Raw genomic sequence first — 19,031 nt, forward strand, 5'->3', positions numbered from 1 at the left:
ATATGGTGTGTGTGTGAGTGTTGTGTCTGAGTGTGCGGTGTGTGTGGTGTGTATGTGGTGTGTGTGGTAACTGCATGAGTGTGTGTGCACATATGAGTGTCTGAGTGTGCGGTGTATGTGTATGGTTCTGTGTGTGTGTGTGTGTGTGTGTGTGCGTGAGTGCTCTATATCCACACACACATGATGAATTTGGTGTGGCACCTGAGCCCCAACTGTCCCTCGTGAGTGTAGAGCATCAGCACGTGGCTGCTCTCGAAGGCCTGGTAAACTGAGAGGGCTTGTAATACTACGGAGGCCTCAGAACCTTGTTAGGCCATCGGCCTCACTGATGGCCTGTCGCATGGCCGTCAGCAAGTCCTTGAAATTCTCTTCAAGAATCCAACTGGAGGGAACCGCATGGGCAAAGACAGAGAGAGGTACAAAGAGCAGATCCAAGGTCAAGAAAATGTTCACACACAAGCAGAAGATTTTTCTCTTTCCATCATTCCATTCCATTATTTTTATTGCTATAATGGTAATATTAAACAAGTTTTTAAAGCTCTTTTAACTTTACTTACATCAGAAATTCTGGCGTGTGTGCGGGGGGCGAGGCGAGGACCGGCATTATTTTTTTTTTTAAATGATAAAACAAGAAGAAGTAGAATAAATAAAAATAAGCTAGTAAAGATAAAGAAAAACCACTCTGGTGATGCCAGGGGGCATCCAAGGTTGAGGACCACCAGCTGGAACCACCATGTCTGCCTGAGCCGCGGGCAGAGCAGTCAAGCCTTTTCCAGGTGAGACAGTTCTCCTGGCCTCCCCACTGCAGCCCCAGAGCCGGCCACTGCCCCACAGGCAGAGGACATGCGGGGGGCCCATTTGTCAAGTCTCAAAGAGAGGGCGCTCAGGGCTTAAAGGGAATATGACTTAAATTATAGCTGGAGAAAATTGGGCTAGGTCAACCAAAGTGGGCCAAGGCCCCAAAGAGGGTCCCCAGTGAATATCCGGGGACAGACCTGCTGTGACCAGAGCCTGAGAAACTCTCACAGGAGGATTGCTGGGAGCTGTGGGGCTCTGGGGTAGCAAATGGCCTTCCCAGAAAACTGAACACACAGGCTTGGGAAGGCCGGCTGTGGACTGTCAGGGCGGTGGGCCAGGAGCCCGCGTGGCTGCTCACTGACCTCTGAATCCAGCAGGTCACCCTTCCTGCCGGGCCACAGCCTCCTCGTCTGGGACAGGAGGGAGGTTGGTGAGCCCGCCCTGGGTTCCGTCGCAGCCGCCAGGGCAGAAGACGCCCCTGGCCACGCTGGGAGCGACGGTGTCAGCATTCACTGCTGGGTGGCCTTATTTGTGTCCCGCAGGGTTGAGGAGGGAACCTAGACCCCGGGGCTCCCAGCCACCGCTCAGGCTGAAGACTGCACGCCAGCTAGAGACCGGGAGGGACGGGGACCGGGGAGATGGGCCTCGTGAATGAAACCTGCCTTGGGAGGGGGCAGGAGAGAGTGGGAGGAAGGGAAGAGGGTGGGGTGGGCACAGAGGGAGGAAAATGCAGCCTCGTCTGCTTGTTTGTGTTTCTTGGATTTAAGATGCTGACTTCTAGCATGTTTTTAAATCCATCAGACGTGAAAGGCTGATTTGAGTAGACCCGCAGAGTGAAGCTGGTAATTTCATCTGCCACAGCAGGGGAGTGAAGACGCAGCACCTCTCCCCAGGCCAGGCCAGGCCAGCTGCAGCGGGGAGACCTTCAGGCCAGACGCCTTCTACTCCCTGGCAGTGGGAACAGGCTGGAGGAGGCGGTGGCGGAAACAAAGAAAGAAACAGAAGATGGGAAAGGGAGGGAAAAGTGGGGCAGAAATGGAGAAGGGTGAGTGGGAAGACTCAGAAATGGACTGGCTCAACATTCTCCGGGTCCAGGAATGCTTCCCGGTCAACTCAGCCAGACTCCCCGGCACACCTTACACTGTATACTTTGATGTCAGTCTCAGTTCAAAACAATCCCAGACTCTCAGGGTTGGTGGGGTAGAGGCAGAGGCAATCCTGGGAGCAGAGTGTTCAACATCTGCCTGAATACCTCTAGTATCAGTTAGCTCACTATCTGGTGAGACAGCCTGTTCCATTGCTGGGCAGTGCTTACGGGGACAAACTTCCTTAGGATAGATTGCAATCCGCATGCTCTGTGCTGGCTGGTCCTAATCGGGCCTGTTGAGTCCCTCAGAACGATGTAATGCCCAAGTCAGAGACAGCCCTTCATCACAGAACACAGTATTCGAGTCCTCTCTACTCTAGTCCTCCTAGGCTAGTTCCTAGTGTCCTTACCATAAATGATTACAGCATAAATCTTGCTAAACCAAAGTATTTCTGGATGCTAATGAGTGTATTTCCCACTGTGGGCAATGCAACAAAATTTTGGGAATGACAAAAAACTTTTGCCATTCATTTTTTTGTGTCATTCAACACACCCTCATTGAGTCCACACTCTGGGACCAGGTTAGCCCCTCCTGTGGGCATAGAGGATTATGGAAGTCCTGTCTCCAGGAGCTTATCTACAAGGAATGGAGCCAAATTCCTAAAGAGAAGGGTGTGCAGGGGCAGAAGTGCTAGGAGAATCCAGGGTGGGGTGGGGCTGGTTGAGGCCCTTAAGGGAAGGGGACCCGGGGGATTGTGGTCATGGCATTTTTATGGAATGCTACTGTATACTTGTGGGTTTCCAGATATTTCTTCCCCTTGAGTACACTGAAGCATTGAGGGCATTAAATAAGCCTGTCTTCCTTTCTGCTCCCTTATCTCTGATAAAACCTGAGAGAAATGTCTTAGACCCTCAGTTGTTGGGCATTGAAGAGAATCAATCCTGTATTTATTCATGGAACATAATTGTTTGTGAAAGTGTTTTCTGAAAAAAATGTATTATGGTAAAATATACAAAATGTAAAATTTGCGATTTTGACCATTCACAGATGTACAATTCAGTGACATTGAATACAGTCACAATATTGTGTGCAACCATCACTCCCCTCCAACTCCAGAGCTTTTTACCATCCCAAAATGAAAGAGTCTGTAAACCATATATGTAAAGGTGGTTTGATTAGCAGTGCACTATCTGAAGTCTTGACTGGGCAACAAAACTACACATCCACACCCAGCATCTATTATGTAAATAGAAAAATGAACGAGACCAGAACCCTGCCAGTGAGAACCTTGTAGTCTGTGATGCTGGGCTCCTGTCCCATTTCAAGGCAGAGTGGAAAGATACAAAGCATTCTTAGACAGAAGTCTGTAGCTTGAAGGAATGCAAGTTTTCCTTATTCTACTAGCCCAGAGAAATGGGAGATGCTCTTACCTGAGGCCCCAGCTTCTCCTGGTTACCAAGAAGTGTGGGACTTTCTTTCTTCCTTATTTTGTTTTGGTCTTTTGCACAGGGAGACAGATGATGTAATAACTAACATTTGTCTAGAAGCTTTCAGTTGACTAAACCCTTTCCCCGGAGTTCTTGTTTGACCTTCACACTAGCAGATAGTAGGACAGAGAACACTATTTTACAGATTTGGAAGCTAGGCTCAGAGCACCAAGAAGTTCCAGCTTTTGCCTAAGGCCACACAACTTGTGTGCAGGTTCTTATTCTGAGCAGATCATTATGGGTTAGAGAAAACATCTGGGAGAGGCACAGTCTGGGTAAAGATGGTCGGTTCCATACCAGGGAGGAAGAGAACCAGGTAAAGAAGCATCTTTTATGCACAGAGGCATGGAGCCCAAGTCAGACTGAGTTGTTGAGCCGCCTGAGGGTAATGGATTGCTACTAGCAACAGCTGGGGAGGCTGCAGGGTGATGAGATGGAATGCTTTGATGGGCATCACACTGTCTGAAATGCAATTGAATCACAGCAGCTGGAATGATTCTCAGCACTCTGTTTTAAGAGCCAGAAGCAGCAGCTCATTTTGAACCAGTGAGGCAACCCCATGGGTCTACCAGACCACAGGGACCCAGTCATCTAGCCTTTGGGAACTGGGGCTCCAGTGGAGTGGCTCACCAAGTGGTGGGCCTTGTTCTTGAGAAATGATGCTCTGTTCTCAACTGTTCCTACAAGGCAAACATTGTTTGCCAGACACTGTGCCAAGCATGAGGCAGAGATGAATGCTCAGGAGTTCAGTCCAGTGCATTTCACTCATTACAGCCCTGTGGGCACTGTGTACAAATAAGCACAATATAATATTATTACAGAATGGCCTTGGGGAGCCTACGGACTGGATGTTAAATCATACCCTGACACTCTGTCCTTGACCTGGTGCTACACATGCTCAACGAATTCTACTTCCATAGTCATCTTACTCAACTGCATTATGAGGCTCCTTGAGCTCTACCTGTTTCATTTCCAAGTTAAAAAAATCCCATTCCTTCTGTCCATGTTCTTTGGGCATTTTTGCTTAGTAGTGCAGAGTTTTTATGGGTAGTTTTACTTTTATAGGTCAGATGGATCCAGTCATAATTCGTTATGATGGCACATGCCTCACTGGCCCTAAGAGTCCTCATTTGCTGGGCTGGGAGTCTCCTGGTGCTATGTTAAGAGCCTGCAAGTACCACTTCCAAATCAGAGCCAAAGTCCTGATGAAATTCCAGCCCTGACAGAGGGGTCCATTCTTGGACTTGATTTAGTCCTGCCCCAAGATGGTAAATGAACACAACCTCACCAAATGCTTCTCAGTTTCTACATTGATTTCAGGTTCTCATCCAAGCACCATATGATTTCCCAACTCCTGTCATTTCCAGGAAGGTTCTTCCTAACTAGGGCACTTCACTGAAACTGGCTCCACTGAATTGTGTGAAAGTTGGAGTTATGATGTTCTTTGTTACTGTTACTGCTGATAATTAACATATTTATTAATAGGGACATTGATGGAGTTAGGAAGTGGAAGAGGTTTAGAAAGACCCTACATCATGTCAACCATCACCATCTCTACCCCTCTCACCCTGACACACACACACCCAGATAAGAAGGGAAGAAATAAGTAATAAAGTAAAATCCTATAGACTTTGACTGAACTTGGTTGGGAATTGTGTAGCTAATTTCTTTCCCCCCAAATAACAGGAGGAGAGGTGACAGTGCTCCTAAGCCCAGTCAGCAAGAAGTTACTTAAATCTTTGTTTCTGTATGTTCGTGTACTGTGATTTCATTATTTTGAAGTAATTGGACACTTCTGATCTGTAGTATTCCCCTACCTATCCCTTCTGAGTGAAATTTTGTGGAATGTCTGGCTTCTTGGCAGGAAAGGGAAAACTGCCTGAGGATTTCTGGCCTTCTTTCACTTCCTCAAGGAGGTGGACATATCCTTGGGCAGCTCATCTCCAGCAGGATATCCAGAAGCTCAAGGTGGAGGGGATGGTTCTCAGACCTGAAAGATTTCTGAGTTTCATATCCCTCCTCCAATCCAAAAGACAGGAAAGGCTTTAGGGAGGAGATTAGAGGTGGGGCTAAGGCACAAGACAAGTTCTGGAAATGTGTGAAGTGTGAGGAAGGAAGCAAGGACTGGTAAGCAGAACTTGATTTGTGCACAGTACAGATGGCTAGCAATGTGAGGTCTTTGAAACTTTAAACAAGCTATTTTAAATATGTTCAAAGACCTAAAGGAATCCATGTCTAATGAACTAAAGGAAAGTCTGAGAACAATGTCCCAGCAAATAGAATCAATAAAGCTACAAAATTATAAAAGGGACCAAACAGAAATTCTGGAATTGAAAAGTACAAGAATGGAAACAAAAATTTCACTAGAAGTTCCCAATACCATATTTGAGCAGGCAGAATAAAGAATCAGTGAATTTGAAGATGGGGCTGTTGAGATTATCCAGTCTGGGGAATACAAAAATTAATGAAGAAAAATGAACAAAACCTCAGAAACCTGTGGGCACCATCAAGCATGCCAACAGGTATATCACAGGAGTTCTAGAAGGAAAGGAGAGGGAGAAAGGGATATAAAGAATATTTAAGGAAATAATGACTAAAACCTCCCCAAATTTGATGAAATCCATCAATCTACACATCCAAGAAGCTCAACAAACTCCAAGCAGGATAAACTCAAAGAGATCTACAGCTAGATACATCAAAATCAAACTGCTGAAAGCCAAAGACAAAGAATTTTGAGAGTAGCGAGACAGAAGCAACTCATCACATACAAAAGGGCTTCAATAAGATTAACAGCTAATTTCTCATCAGAAACCATGAGACCAGAAACAGTGGATGGTATATTCAAAGTAGCAAGGGGAAAATAACCCTGTCAACCAAAAGTTCAATATCTGACAAAACTATCTTTCAAAACTGAAAGATAAATCAGACATTTTCATATAAACAAAACTGAGAAGGGTGGTCTTTAGCAGAGCTTCCCTACAAGAAATACTGGTGAAGTGAAAGACACTAGATAGTAACTTGAATCAACATGAAGAAATAAAGAGCACTGGTAAAAGTAATTACATAATTAAATATAGGAAATAGTATGAATCCATTTTTTTTGTTTATAACTTCTTTTAAAATCTGATTTAAAAGAGAACTGCATAAAAGCAATAACAACAAATCTATGTTCACAGGAAGAAAATGTATAAAGATGTAATATGTGACAATAACAACATACGGGAGAGGGGAATGGAACGATACAGGAGCAATGTTTTGTGTAGTATTGAAATTAAGTTGGTATTAATCCAAACTAGATTGTTATAAACTGAGATATTAAGGGTTACTTCCAGGGCACCAACCAAGAAAATAAGTTAAAAAATATATAATAAATGAAATAACAAGATAATTAAAATAGTACACCAGAAAATAACTATTTACCACAAAAGAAGGCAGTAATGGAGAAACAGAGAACAAAAAGACTTATGAAATATAGAAAAGAAACAGCAAAATGGCAGACATAAATCTTACTTTACCCAATATGTTAAATGTAAACAGAGTAAACTTTCCAATGAAAAGGCAGAGATTGGAAGAATATATTAAAAAATATGATTGTACTATATGTTGTCTACAAGAGACACAGTTTAGATTTAAAAGCATAAATAGGGAGAAAGTACAAGAATGGAAAATGTAATAGCAATAGCAAGCAAAAGAGAACTGGAGTTCCTCTATTAACATCAGACAAATAGACTTTAAGACAAAAATTGTTACCAAAGGCAAGAAGGACACCTTATAATGATAAAGGGTCAATTCATAAAGAAGACATAACAATTATAAACATTTATGAACCCAGAGATAGAGTCCCAAAATACTCAAAGCAAACCACCTTAGGAGAAGGCACCTCTGTCCTAAATACTTGACCCCCATGACCACTAGGGATTTATTCCCTTGAGCTAGAGTTTTGCCTCCTTTAAAATTCTTTGTTAAAGTAGACATATAGACCTTAAACCACCATTTGCATTAATACCTTAGCTGAAAATGGTTTAAGATCCTTTGGGGCATTGACTGCTAGTGACAGAGACAAAGAGTTGAGCTATTTTTGATAGAACATACAGGTGTGGCTTGGAATGGGCCCAGGGGGTAGGGTAGGGAAGAGGGGAGTCCAAGATTGGGTGGAAGTGTTAAGAACAGAGAAAGAGTACAGGATGGAGAGAGGTAGAAGAAAGCTAGTGTATCACAGAGGAACAGAAAAGAACCCAAACAGACTGTCAACTAAGATAAATGCTAGACAAGCAACAAAAACAGCTGGGGCAGTGTGTCTGGGTGGCTCAGTTGGTTAAAGCATCCAACTCTCAGTTTTGGCTCAGGCCCTGACCTCAGGTTGTGAGATCGAGCCCCGCATCAGGCTACATGCTCAGCGTGGAATCTGCTTGAATTTCTCTCTCCCTCTCCCTCTGCCCCTCCACCCTGTGCATGCTCTCTCTCTCTCTCTCTCTCTCTCTCTCTCGCTCTCAAATAAATAAATAAATCTTAAAAACAAACAAACAAAAAAACCCATAAAAACAACCAGGTCTTTGGTTTGGTGCTGAAGCCCCTGGTTTGGCAACTCAGGGCTGAGGGCAGCAGCAGATGCCAGAAGCAGCACAAGGAGTCAGAATAGGGAAGAAAATGGGGGGCCAAGGATGGTAATGAGCACAGATCATTCTTAGGTAAACACCCTGGTACCAGGTCTCAGCTGCTGTCTGTGTCCTGGAGAACCACACTCAGAGAGGCAGAGCGGATTATGTGGATTATGTGGAAGCAGACCATAGATACTATAAAATATGGGTACTGATTGGAAAAACCAGGGAAACCCACAGGAACAAAGAACAGGGCCAAGAGGCAATGATGAAAACAAGTCCGTATGCCAGGCAAATGGGCTCAGCAACTGGGTACTCAAATGAGGTAGTGTTTGTGAGAGCACCCACTTATGGGGAGATGCTTAGTAAGTGTTAGCTGTTCTCAAACTGAAATTAGGGCAAGGCTAGTGGTCTGGGCAGTGACTCAGTGTTGACAACAATGGTAGCCCCTACTTGTTAGCACCTATGTGTGCTAGGCACTGTGCTAAGTATTTCACATTCATTGCCTCATTTAATACTTAAAGTGTCCATGTGAGGTAGACACTGAAACCTCTGATCTACAGACGAACAGGAAACCTGGCCAGATGACTTGCTCAAGATCACTGCAGCAATGTAAATGGTTTGGAGCCAGAGGTTTCTCTGACAGCACTCTGCCTGGCCCTGGGACAGGCTCATAGCCACAGGCGTGACTTTGATCACCTTGATAGCGTAAAGGGAACGGGGAGAGAAGCAGAAGCTTCAACCTGGGGACACAGAACTTCTCAGAGTCTCTCTGAACTCCCATCCTCCATACTTGTTTCAAGTGGGGTTAGAGAAAGAATCAGCAGGGGCCTAAAGATCCTTCCTGCCCTCTCTTCTCTGCCTGGACCTTTGAGGCTTTGTGGGGATTTACCCCACATGCTGTAGGGTCAGGCACTAGGGTCATTCCACCCTGCTCTAAACCCTGAATGCCCTTTTCCTAAATGGAAAAATGCAGCCCCAAACTAGGGACTTGGTATAGGGGAGAAAGGTATCTGTGGGCTTGGGAAACTCCAGATATAGCCTACTTGCCCTATAAATTCCAACTGCCATCTCTGCTTTTTTGTTTTCAGAAGCAGGAGATTTGATTTCCTTTCTTTATGGTGATCTTTATCCCCTATCTGCCCCCACCCCCACAACCATACATATTCACACCGCAACACACACCCACACAGATATTGGAGGGCCACTTCAGGGTAACCCATCATCTCCTGCATCCCACGAAGGAGACAATTGCCAGGGCCCTCTCTTAGAGAAAGGAGTTTCCTGTGAGTTCCCTTCAAATTTGGACTGGGGGCCAGGGCCAGCCTAAGTTGGAAAATGAAGGTATCATTATAAGCACTCTGAGCAAGAAGAGCCAGAAGCATCAAAGAACCCACCCTTCATTTTACTGATGAAATGGTGGCCCAGACAGGGATCTGGCTTACTCAAGATCGTGGGGCACCACTTGGTGCTCAGTGCTGGCTTTTGTGCTACACCCTCCAGGGGCTCCCTCATGCCTCCAAGCACTAAATGAGGGAGAGAAAAGCCTGCAAAAAAGAGGTAGGCACTTTTCTGGTGACCCATGGGGCCCTGACCCTTTTAGGAGTCCAGGGAGGGGGCTACAAGGGAACACCCTTGGGAACTCTGACCAACAGACTCTCTCCTGCCTGGCTGGCTGTGTACAGTTGTCTTGAATCTTCTTGGAGACCTGTGGAGACTTTCTGCTCCTCTCCCTTCCTATTTTGTCCCATTTGGGTATGGATACCACTCACTTTCCTGTGGGGCTGGGCCTGCAACCCTAGAGTGGTAATGGGGAGTGATCTTTATGATCTTTTCATCCAGGCTCCCACCCAGGGCAAGAATGTCCTCCCCTTGCCAGCCCCCCTGACGGCCAGCCAGTGATGCTTGAGCCCTGCTGGGGCTGGGAACCCACCACCACCCAGACGAAGGGACCACGCGTGGGCCCAGATCATTCCCTATAATGCAAGTGCCCTGTGCTGGTGAAGTCCTAGGGGTGCTGAAGCCTGCAGCTACACCTTGCTCACTTCTCAAACACCAGCTATATGTCAACAACACAGCCATACTTTCTTTTTTAAAATACAGTCTTCTGGAAAAAAATAAAATGAAGTCTGTAACTATGGACCTGGTGCTGGGCCTCACTGCGTTCATGTCAATCTACCCCATTAATCATCATGTACAATTTTTTGAAGAGCTATTTTGAGAAACATTGGAAAATGGCTTTTATGGAGCTATATATACCTTATTTATACTCCAGAAATGGTCGCTCTGTTTAGCAGCAGATGGGTTTTTTTTTTCCCTTGTTTTCTTTTCATCTCTTAGTCAAAGTTAAGTAGGAGGAAAGCCCACTCCCTAACCCCAGGCACACATTTATCACCCACAGTCGACCTTGGAGTCAGGGTCATGGGTGGGTGGTTGAGAGGAGTGGGTGTGGGTTTCTTGTAAGGCACGTTCCAGAGATCCCAAGGGGACAAATACAGGAGGCATGGCGGCTGCTGAGAGGCGGGGTTCTGCAGCCTGGCAAGGAGCAGGACCCCTGGGGTTGGGGTGTGCAATAGAATGTGAACGCCCTGGCTTGCTTTTCTCAACACCACGTGGGCATCTCAAGGTCCACAAAGCATATGCCAAGAGCATCCTATTGATATCCAGAGAACAGGAGCCAAAGGAAGACCCACCGCCCTGGCCCTGCCCCAGTGCTGTGTCTTTGGCCTACAGGAAGCAGCACGTTGGCCCTGTGCAGTTGCCATGGCAACCAGGGTGCTGCAGCTCCTAAGGGCAAGGGGAGCAGAAGGGAGGTGGAGAAGGCACGTGGTGATTTTTTCTGGAAAAGCCCATCTGTTTCTTTTCCCCACAAAACCAAGCTGGGGGAAAATGGGCACCTGGGGTCTAGAGAGAGAAGAGAAAGAAGACTCCAAAATGTTTCAAGAGCGGCTTTTCTGACTGGCTGTGCTTCCTTTCCTGTTGGTGGAGGCAAGTCACTGACAGAAACAAAGGCTTAGGCAGGCTGTGGTGGAAGCATCCAAGCAGGAGCCCATGTTCAGGATTCAGGGTAAGTCCTGTGACCTCATGCCTGCATGGAGCAGGCCTAGGAGGACTCTTATCAGCCACAGCAAGATTTCTTTTTGGCAGGGCGGTCAACCTGTATTGTGTCCTCCCTCGCTGTATCTTCTTGTTTCTTGAGGATCCTGGGAGAGGAGAAGGTATAGTGTTAGCAGTGGAGAGCTGCTAGGTCCTTTGGTTATAGGCCATCTGGATGATAAGGATGGAACTCAGCCTCACCAGAGCATCAGTGTATTTAAGTCTCCCCCGGGGAAGTACAGAAACGTAACCATAATTTGTAAAGACGTTTAGTCAATATGGATCCTTCATGACACTGCTTCCAAGAAGCCTCCCCTGATTCTCCAGGTGGTGAAAGTATCCCTGACAGCATTCTGACTATTCCTCTGTTATAACTGGATCACCCCATGTCAGAATGAACTGCTTCCCTGGGTGGCTCCCTCAGGCGAGAAAGCTGCTTGAAGGCAGAGACTGTGTATTTTGTCTCTCTGTCTCTGTAGCCTATCATAGTACCTGGCACACAGTAGAGACTCAAAAAATATACTTTTCGGTTATTAACTCTATAGAAGGTCTGTCCCATGTTGCCACAGTTCCAGATTAAATGTAGGAGGTGAAGGATTAAAAATAGTGCTAAGTATCTTATCCCTGCTTTATACCCTCAACGTGCTTTCACCTTTAGCATCTGTTTTGATATTTACAACCTGAGTCAGCAGGGATGGTATGATTGATGTTCCTATGTTAGGGGCAAAACTCAGAGAGGTAGACTGACTTGGCCTAGGAATCAGTGTCAGAGAAAAGCCTACAACTTTCCCCATATTCTTCCATAACTCCATAACCTCTCCAATGCATAGATAAAGTTGTTCTGGATACATGGATAGGTGAGTGGATGGATGGATCGATGAATGGATGGAGAGATGGATGGATGAATGCATAGGTGCATGGTGGATGGGTGGGTGGATGGATTCATAAGTGGATGGGTGGAAGGATGGGTGGATGGGTGGATGGATTCATAGGTGGATGGATGGATGGGGGGATGGCGGATGGGTGCATGGATACATTCATAGGTGGATAGGTGGATGGATGGATGGGTGGGTGGGTGGATGGATTCATAGGTGGACAGGTGGATGGATGGATGGGTGGATAGTTGGGTGGATGCATTCATAGGTGGATGGGTGGATGGATGGATGGATGGATGGATGGATGGATGGATGGATGGGTGGATGGATGGATGGGTGGGTGGATGGATGTATTCATTGATGGGTAGGTGGATGGATGGAATGAAATGAATGCCTATAAATAAGTGAATAAATGAGTGAATGTCCAAGTATTGAGAAAGGATCCTCTATGTTTTTTTTTTTTTTTTTTAATTTTGGTACAGGCAGAGGCTTATGAAAACAGTCTTTTGGTGGAACTAACTCTTTGAGCGCTGTCCCCCTTGGTGCCTCTAGTTCCCCCCAAAGAGCCCCTCCTCTCCCTGGCTTCTCCACCCCCTCCCCTGGAGCCCACATTATAACTGTTGTTGTTTCCAGCTGGCTGCCAACAACTAATCCCTGCTATTAGCCAGTGTTCAGGGACCTATGATATGACCTTTCCCAGAAGCATTTGCATTTAAAAAGAAGATCCCTGGGAAAAAGGCAGCTTTTAAGATGCAGAAGAAGACTACAGTGGGGGTGAGAGGCAGGGAGGCTTTCTTTTTTGTCCTTATTGTATTTCAGAGGGCTGTCCCTGAATCCCACACAAAGGCCTAGGCCTCCAGCCCCTTTATCCTGAAGGCTCAGGCAGACAGAGGGAGTATGGTCTGCACAGAGGTGAATGCAGTGCTTCCCACTGGCCCCTGTCTGCTGTGATGTGCCTCTTTACCTGGCAAGATGGAGCAGGGACTCTTTGGTGTTGTGACCGGAATAGGCACTGCATTCGTAGAAGATCAGATTGTTCTCCTAGAATCATAAAACAGAGGGGACAGAAAGAGTATTGGGGGAGCTCAACGGAGCCATGGGAGGTGGGAGAACACGCTGTCTGCCTCTACCCACATCCCTCATTTCCCCTCGCACACCCCTTTCATTCCTCTCCTCCTCCCTACTCTGGAAGAGGAGGTTGATTTCCCTCTCCTCGGGCTCCCTGTCTAAGGCAAGTTCTGTAACCGTCTCCCAGGTGAGCTATAACAATTGTAAAACACAAAACAGTATGCTGCCTTAGTGCTTTACACTTTCCCAAATTGCTCTCAGGTATGTACATGCTCGTTTCTTTTTCGCACCAGCCTACAATGCAGGCAAAGATACAAAGGCCGGATGGGCCATGTTCTTCCCACTGCACAGTCAGGGAAACCAAGGGCCTGGAGCAAACGGTGGGTCTGTTCATTCAATGACTTGTGGAGTTAATGGCGGGGATTTTCCCAGGACACTGGCATTCCTCGACCCTTGGGGCAGATGTCATGAAGGCGCTCCAGTAGAAAATCTCCTTCACACCAGTTAATTAATATTCCAGCTGCCTAGGCCACAGGACAACTGTCCATCACTTCAGTAGGCAGACGCTGTGCTGCTCTTGGTCAAGGCTCATCATTATATCCATTTAGCAGTCCTGTTAATAGATTTCCTGCTTCCTCAGGACAGTGCTAATGGCATGGAGCGCTGGAGGCTGATGCCCTGTGGGGATGCAGGCAGCTGAGCAAGGACACTTCTGTGGTCTGCAGATCAGCAGACTACAAACACTGGCTCCCAGTTCAGCTTTCCTGATTCACACCCCAGGGGCCCAGCTCCATCCTCTGTCCCCTTCACCCAGCCCCCATCCACACTGCCGCTGGAGCCTGACTCTGGGTCAGTCTGTGGAAGAATAAAGGCTCCATGGTGGGGGGGGGGGAGCAAATAGGATCTAGAATTAGAAGACAGGATTCGCCTTCCAGCTGGCTTCCTGACTCCACCCCTGAGGACCCGTGTGATAAGTCAATCACAACTTCTCTGAGCCTTGTTTTCGTTTGTTTGTTTGCTTTCAATGGACCAAAAAAAGACCAAAGGAAAAAAATGGGATCATAAAAATACAGGTCTGCAGTTCATTAGCCAAAATCCTTGGATCCAGATGTACTTTGGAATCCAGAGACTTTGAGTTTCAGAGAAATAGCAGATGAATATACTGTATATTGTATTACCCTCCATGGGTCTGGGACAACACCCTATAATCAAACATACTAATATTCCTTTGGTGAAATATTTGAAAATTCATTGGAGCAAGGTAAACAAAGACCATAAGTAGCTTCCCGTCAGTTCTGGTCAGATTTTTCTGCCAGATGAGATAGGAGAAATCTTTCTGTCGGCAGAGTTCTTTCAGATTTCGGTATTGTGGATAAGGGAGGGCAGAGAGACAGCTACCTTGTCACCCTTTTTCCTCCTTTTCTCCTTGACCCTGACCATCTGTGCCCATTTGCCCAGCCTTGGGGGCCATGAGTCCCTGTTTGGAGCAAGCACACTAAAAAGTATGGAATCCTGGGGCTGGAAAGCACCTCCATCTTCCCAGAAATACAGTTCCCTGAAAACCACTCGGAGGCAGGAGAAACAGCTGAGGAGAGAGCACTGTTTGCTTTCTCATTTCCATCAAGCCTCTTAGGTCCCCAGCTTGGGCGAGAGGGCTGATGCTTATTTTAAAAGCTAAGTTTTTGAGTGCATGCCCTGAGTTTATCTCAAGTTCACAGCCTGGGGCTCAATCTTGATAGAAGGGATAAGTTCTCTAACAGAGCTGTTCAAAGAAGAACAAGCTAAGCTGCCTTACAGACAGTGAGTGTTTCATCCCTGGAGGTGATCAAGTGGAAACACAGAAGAAGAAATTCGAGTATCAGATAGGGGATTTAAATAAGTAACCTCTTACTATCTAAGAACTTATCATTCTGAGCCCCAACGAAGAGAATTTGGGAAAACTCCCCATACTCTGGTCATCCCCAGCCAAGTCTATCTTGTGATGTGTGGCTTTCTATAGAAAGTTTCACGTGTGCAGGAGTTGGGCCATTCCCATGATGCCAGGACACCCACCTTGCCCACTTGCTTCCTTCCCAGGGGGTTTCCAGAGAAAGCTCCCACCAAGGCTCTTGGGCACAGGCCTGACTGCCTTCAGGGTCCCACCCTGTCCAGAGAGACGGAAACGTTTCCTCTTTACCTTGGCAAGCTGCTCTCCGAGGCCTCGCGGAACTTCCCGCTCTTTCTCGTTGTCAATTTTATTGCCCAGCAGAAGAACAGGGATGTAGTCTCCCACAGCTTCCTGCAGAACAGATAATCCCCCAACTGAGAGAAGCATCCATAAGGAAAGCCCAGAAGGGCAGGCTTAAAATGCTGGTGGGAAAGATACAATCTGGCTTGCGAATCCCCTGCTGCCACAACAGGCCAGGCGAGAATATAGTCATCCCAAAAGCTGAGAGGGAGCGTCACCTTCTCCAAGAGCCTCAGTTTACAAGGCTTCTGCAAGGTGCCTCAGGCCTGCCTCCGGTGCCTCCCAGATTCGGCTGTGCAGTGACCCCTCCCTCCTTCCCCACTCATTCCTGCTGGATGGGACATGCAGGCTCCCCCAGGTGTGCTGTGGGTAACAGGATGAGGGGACAGTAGACGCCAGTGAACTATGTGTCCTTTTCCACGGCTGATAGTGTCCCTGAAAGCACTCCTAAGTGACCAGACTTAGTCTAAATGAACCAGAATGAAGCAAAGGAATTAATGCAGTGAGGTTCAGAGCAGTTCTAGGGGCTGCTTTGATTAGAAGTGGCATCTTCAGGGGCCTCACATGGGGCACATAAGCTCCCTGAGGGTTGGGTCCAATTCTGATTCATGGTTTTGGGTCCCCAGCGCCGTCTGTGATTGTTGTATATGGAATTGGAGGTCACCACGCGGGGCCGTACAGATCCCTGTCATCAGGTGCACTGAGGCCTGCGTGGGGAAGAGCTCGGTGGCCACAGAAGCTCCACTTTCTGGCCACAAGTAACAGGCATATTCATGGGGTCAACTCTCTTTACTCCCCCGCTGACTGTGGCATATGAGCCAGGGGCCCAACCCCCAAGTCCAAACAAAGGGCCCACGGTGCGCAGCTATTAGTGAGTAAATATGATAATATTCACATGTAAGCAGGTTGTTATTTTTACTTAGTGAGATATTTAATTAGGGGCTTTTAATAATAATTTGGTAACCAATAGTTATTCATTGTAGCTAAAATGTTTTACTAAATAGACAGGGTTGGGGGATGACAGAAGCCAACAATGGCTTACAGTTTTGCCAAGAGTTTAGCCACTGGATCTAACCACTTCAAATACATGTCCCAAGTCCTTCCAATGGGTTCACATGTTTTCAGTTTGAATGCAATTGTTTTTGAGATTAAGCCTCCATGGCTCCTTAATCTACACATTCATTTTTATTGCAGTTCCGTAGTGAAAAAAATTCTCATTTACTCGATGAGAACATTAAGGCTCAGAGAATTCAAAAGAACATTCAATAACAAAGTCACCGAGTTATGAGGACCCTTTAGTATATGGGTCCACAGTTCTCCAACATTTTTCTCTAAATTCTGATTTCCAGTGAACTCTCTGCTATTTAGTGTCTTATTAACTAGAACTCTCTCAAAGTGGTATTTCCATTTATCCAGGGTCAGATGGTAATTCATGTTGGTAATGATGGCTCAAAAGCACTCCATAATTTGGAATGTGTCCTCTGAGCCACCAAAAGTAGATCAAATTATGTGCACTGTAGTTGAGGTGCTAAGTGGATCGCACCCTATTCCAAGTATTTGCAAATGAGAAACCACTTATGGTATAGAGAGACCATGCTGTGGCTTCCTCTTACCAGAGTGCTGGGTAATGGGAATAGCCCCATTTTCTGACTGTGTTGTGCCACAGAAACTTGTGCGAAGACTTTTTCACAGAAAAGGAAAAAAGGAGGAAGCAGGGAAATGGGCCAAAAGGCTTGCTGTGTCGAGCACATGAAAGATATTTGTAGATTTATGTGTGAGGGATGACTAAGGCTTGTGGGATTTCTTGACATGGAAACTCTGACAATATGAGCATCAGACTTGAAATCCCCAGGCAAAATTTGAACCCGGATTCAGGTATGTTGGAATGGGTGATGGCTTCAGTCTCCTCGCCTGCAAAAGGGATGGTGGATACCGAATGACCAAATAGGATCAGATAGGGAAGAGTCACAAGCCCAGCATCTGAGCCCTGCGCACCACAAACAGCAGGGCTGCTCTTCTCAGGGAAGGAGGGGGGGGCAGTCTTCTTTTTTTAAAGCAATTCCTGGATATAAAAATAAAACATCTTAGAAGGAACAGAAAAAAGCCCCCCATGCTCCCCCCCCCACCCCCCGAGCTGTGGCTTCTGTTCTTTGCATTGTTCCTCTCATGCAAATACTGTGGACAACTCCCTTTCCCTTTATGGGCCCTGGCCCGCCACTGATACAGAATTAGGCGCATCTCCAAAAATATGGCAAAAATAAGTGAGCACACACACAAGGCCAGAGAGTGTGCCATCCATCATGGGAGTCAGTCATCAGCACCCTGGCCCAACACCAGGCTCTGACACAGGGCCATGGGGAGAATTGGGTTTGGGGTAGTTGTCTCATGGCCCTCTCTGAATTTAACCTCAAGTCTTCAGCTCTCTGCCCAAACCTTACACCTTTCAGGTACCCAGATAGTTGTTCAGCCTATATACTGCTTGGCACAAAGAGGCTCATCATGACCCACCAGATGAAGCAACGCTTCCTTTTAAAAGTCTAAAGTGCACCTCCTTTGGCGAACAAGTCTAAGGTCCACCCCCACCTCTGGTGACATTTCTATAGATGCTGGTAGAACTCTGTAGGCATGGCAGGTCAGAGGAAGGAATCGAAGCTGTTTAGCCGAGCACATGACCTCTCTGTTTGTGGGACCCACTCCTTTTCACAGACTCTATTCTATGAGCTATGGGATGGACCTACGCAGCTGGTTCCTATCCGCTGACCACCCGGCCCAGAAGCCTTTCCATACCTCCAACCATTTTAGTTGCCTTTCTTTGAACTTGAGCTTGTTGGAAGACAGACGTGTTGAAATTCAAAAGATTACCCACCTCTGACTTTAAATAACATGAGCTGTCAACTTGGAGCAGAGGACTGGCATTCAGCTCAGAACGTGCAGCTGTTGGGTTTGGTTGGCTGTAGTTTGTGTGTGTGTATGTGTGTGTGTGTGTGTGTGTGTGTGTGTGTGTGTTAATATCCATTTGCTGGGAGGCAAGAAAAAGCACTTAGCCAGGATAGTGCTGCTATTTCTCTGGAGCCAGAACAAAAAATTTCTCAGCACATTAAAGCATGTAGTTATGCTACGAAAAAAATGACTGCAAAATTATATCTTGGGGGTTTCCATATTTATCCACCCCCTGGACTATGAGTCAAAACAAGATTTATTTGTGTAGTTCATTTTAAATTGCCAGCACTTCAAGCTCAACTTGGAACATGGGGGAAAAAAATCAAACTGCTATTTTTTGCTCTGCGCTGTGCATTGCCTCCAATGACAAAGATCACAGAATGAGAATTAGCTAGTGGTCCACAAAGGGAGAGGAAAGTGGGCCTGGCCCCTTTGAGCTAATGAAGTGTTCTGCTTTGAGGCGGAAATGGGAAGGACTGAAAAAGAAATGAACACCTATTCTTCAGAAGCAGATTTCACCCATGGACCATGTGATCTTCTTGTCACATAATGCATAATGCAGCATAACACAGTGGCTAGAACTAGACTCTAGTTCTGGCTGGGCATCTGGCAAGCTGTGGGGACTTTTGGACAAGTCACTTCCTCTCTCTGGATCGCAGGACTTTTCATCTATAAAATAAGAGGCTGCATTAAATTAATCTCCAAGTTTTTTCCCAGTTCGGGTCACTGCTCCTGTTGGCTTCATGACCTCGTCATTTTCCACTTCCTTGACTTACAGGCCTAACAATACAGGGCCCTCAGAGTGACAAAAGATTGAAACAGGAAGTTCAACATGCCAAGACTGCAGACACTGG

General features: G+C 46.4%; 1 protein-coding gene across 7 annotated transcripts in view; it reads right to left on the reverse strand.

Moving 5' to 3' along the window:
* Positions 1 to 2,850: 2,850 nt before the first annotated feature.
* CRACR2A (calcium release activated channel regulator 2A) overlaps positions 2,851 to 19,031 on the reverse strand; it is a 129,702-nt gene continuing 113,521 nt past the window's right edge. For 6 of the 7 annotated variants that reach the window (XM_025851807.2, XM_073886984.1, XM_025851808.2 and 3 more), the window contains 3 exons: positions 15,187 to 15,288; positions 12,907 to 12,983; positions 2,851 to 11,174 (listed from right to left, as the gene is read on the reverse strand). In XM_025851807.2, the coding sequence (XP_025707592.1) occupies positions 11,090 to 11,174; positions 12,907 to 12,983; positions 15,187 to 15,288 (264 nt within the window). In that variant the 3' untranslated portion in view covers positions 2,851 to 11,089. Of the gene's footprint in view, positions 11,175 to 12,906; positions 12,984 to 15,015; positions 15,289 to 19,031 lie in introns of those variants that run through there. The other variant, XM_073886985.1, reaches the window with a different exon arrangement.

Source organism: Callorhinus ursinus, unplaced genomic scaffold (assembly GCF_003265705.2).
Source record: "Callorhinus ursinus isolate GAN/ISIS: 27379988/994484 unplaced genomic scaffold, GSC_fseal_2.0 scaffold74, whole genome shotgun sequence".
In the NCBI taxonomy this organism is placed as follows: Eukaryota; Metazoa; Chordata; class Mammalia; order Carnivora; family Otariidae; genus Callorhinus; species Callorhinus ursinus.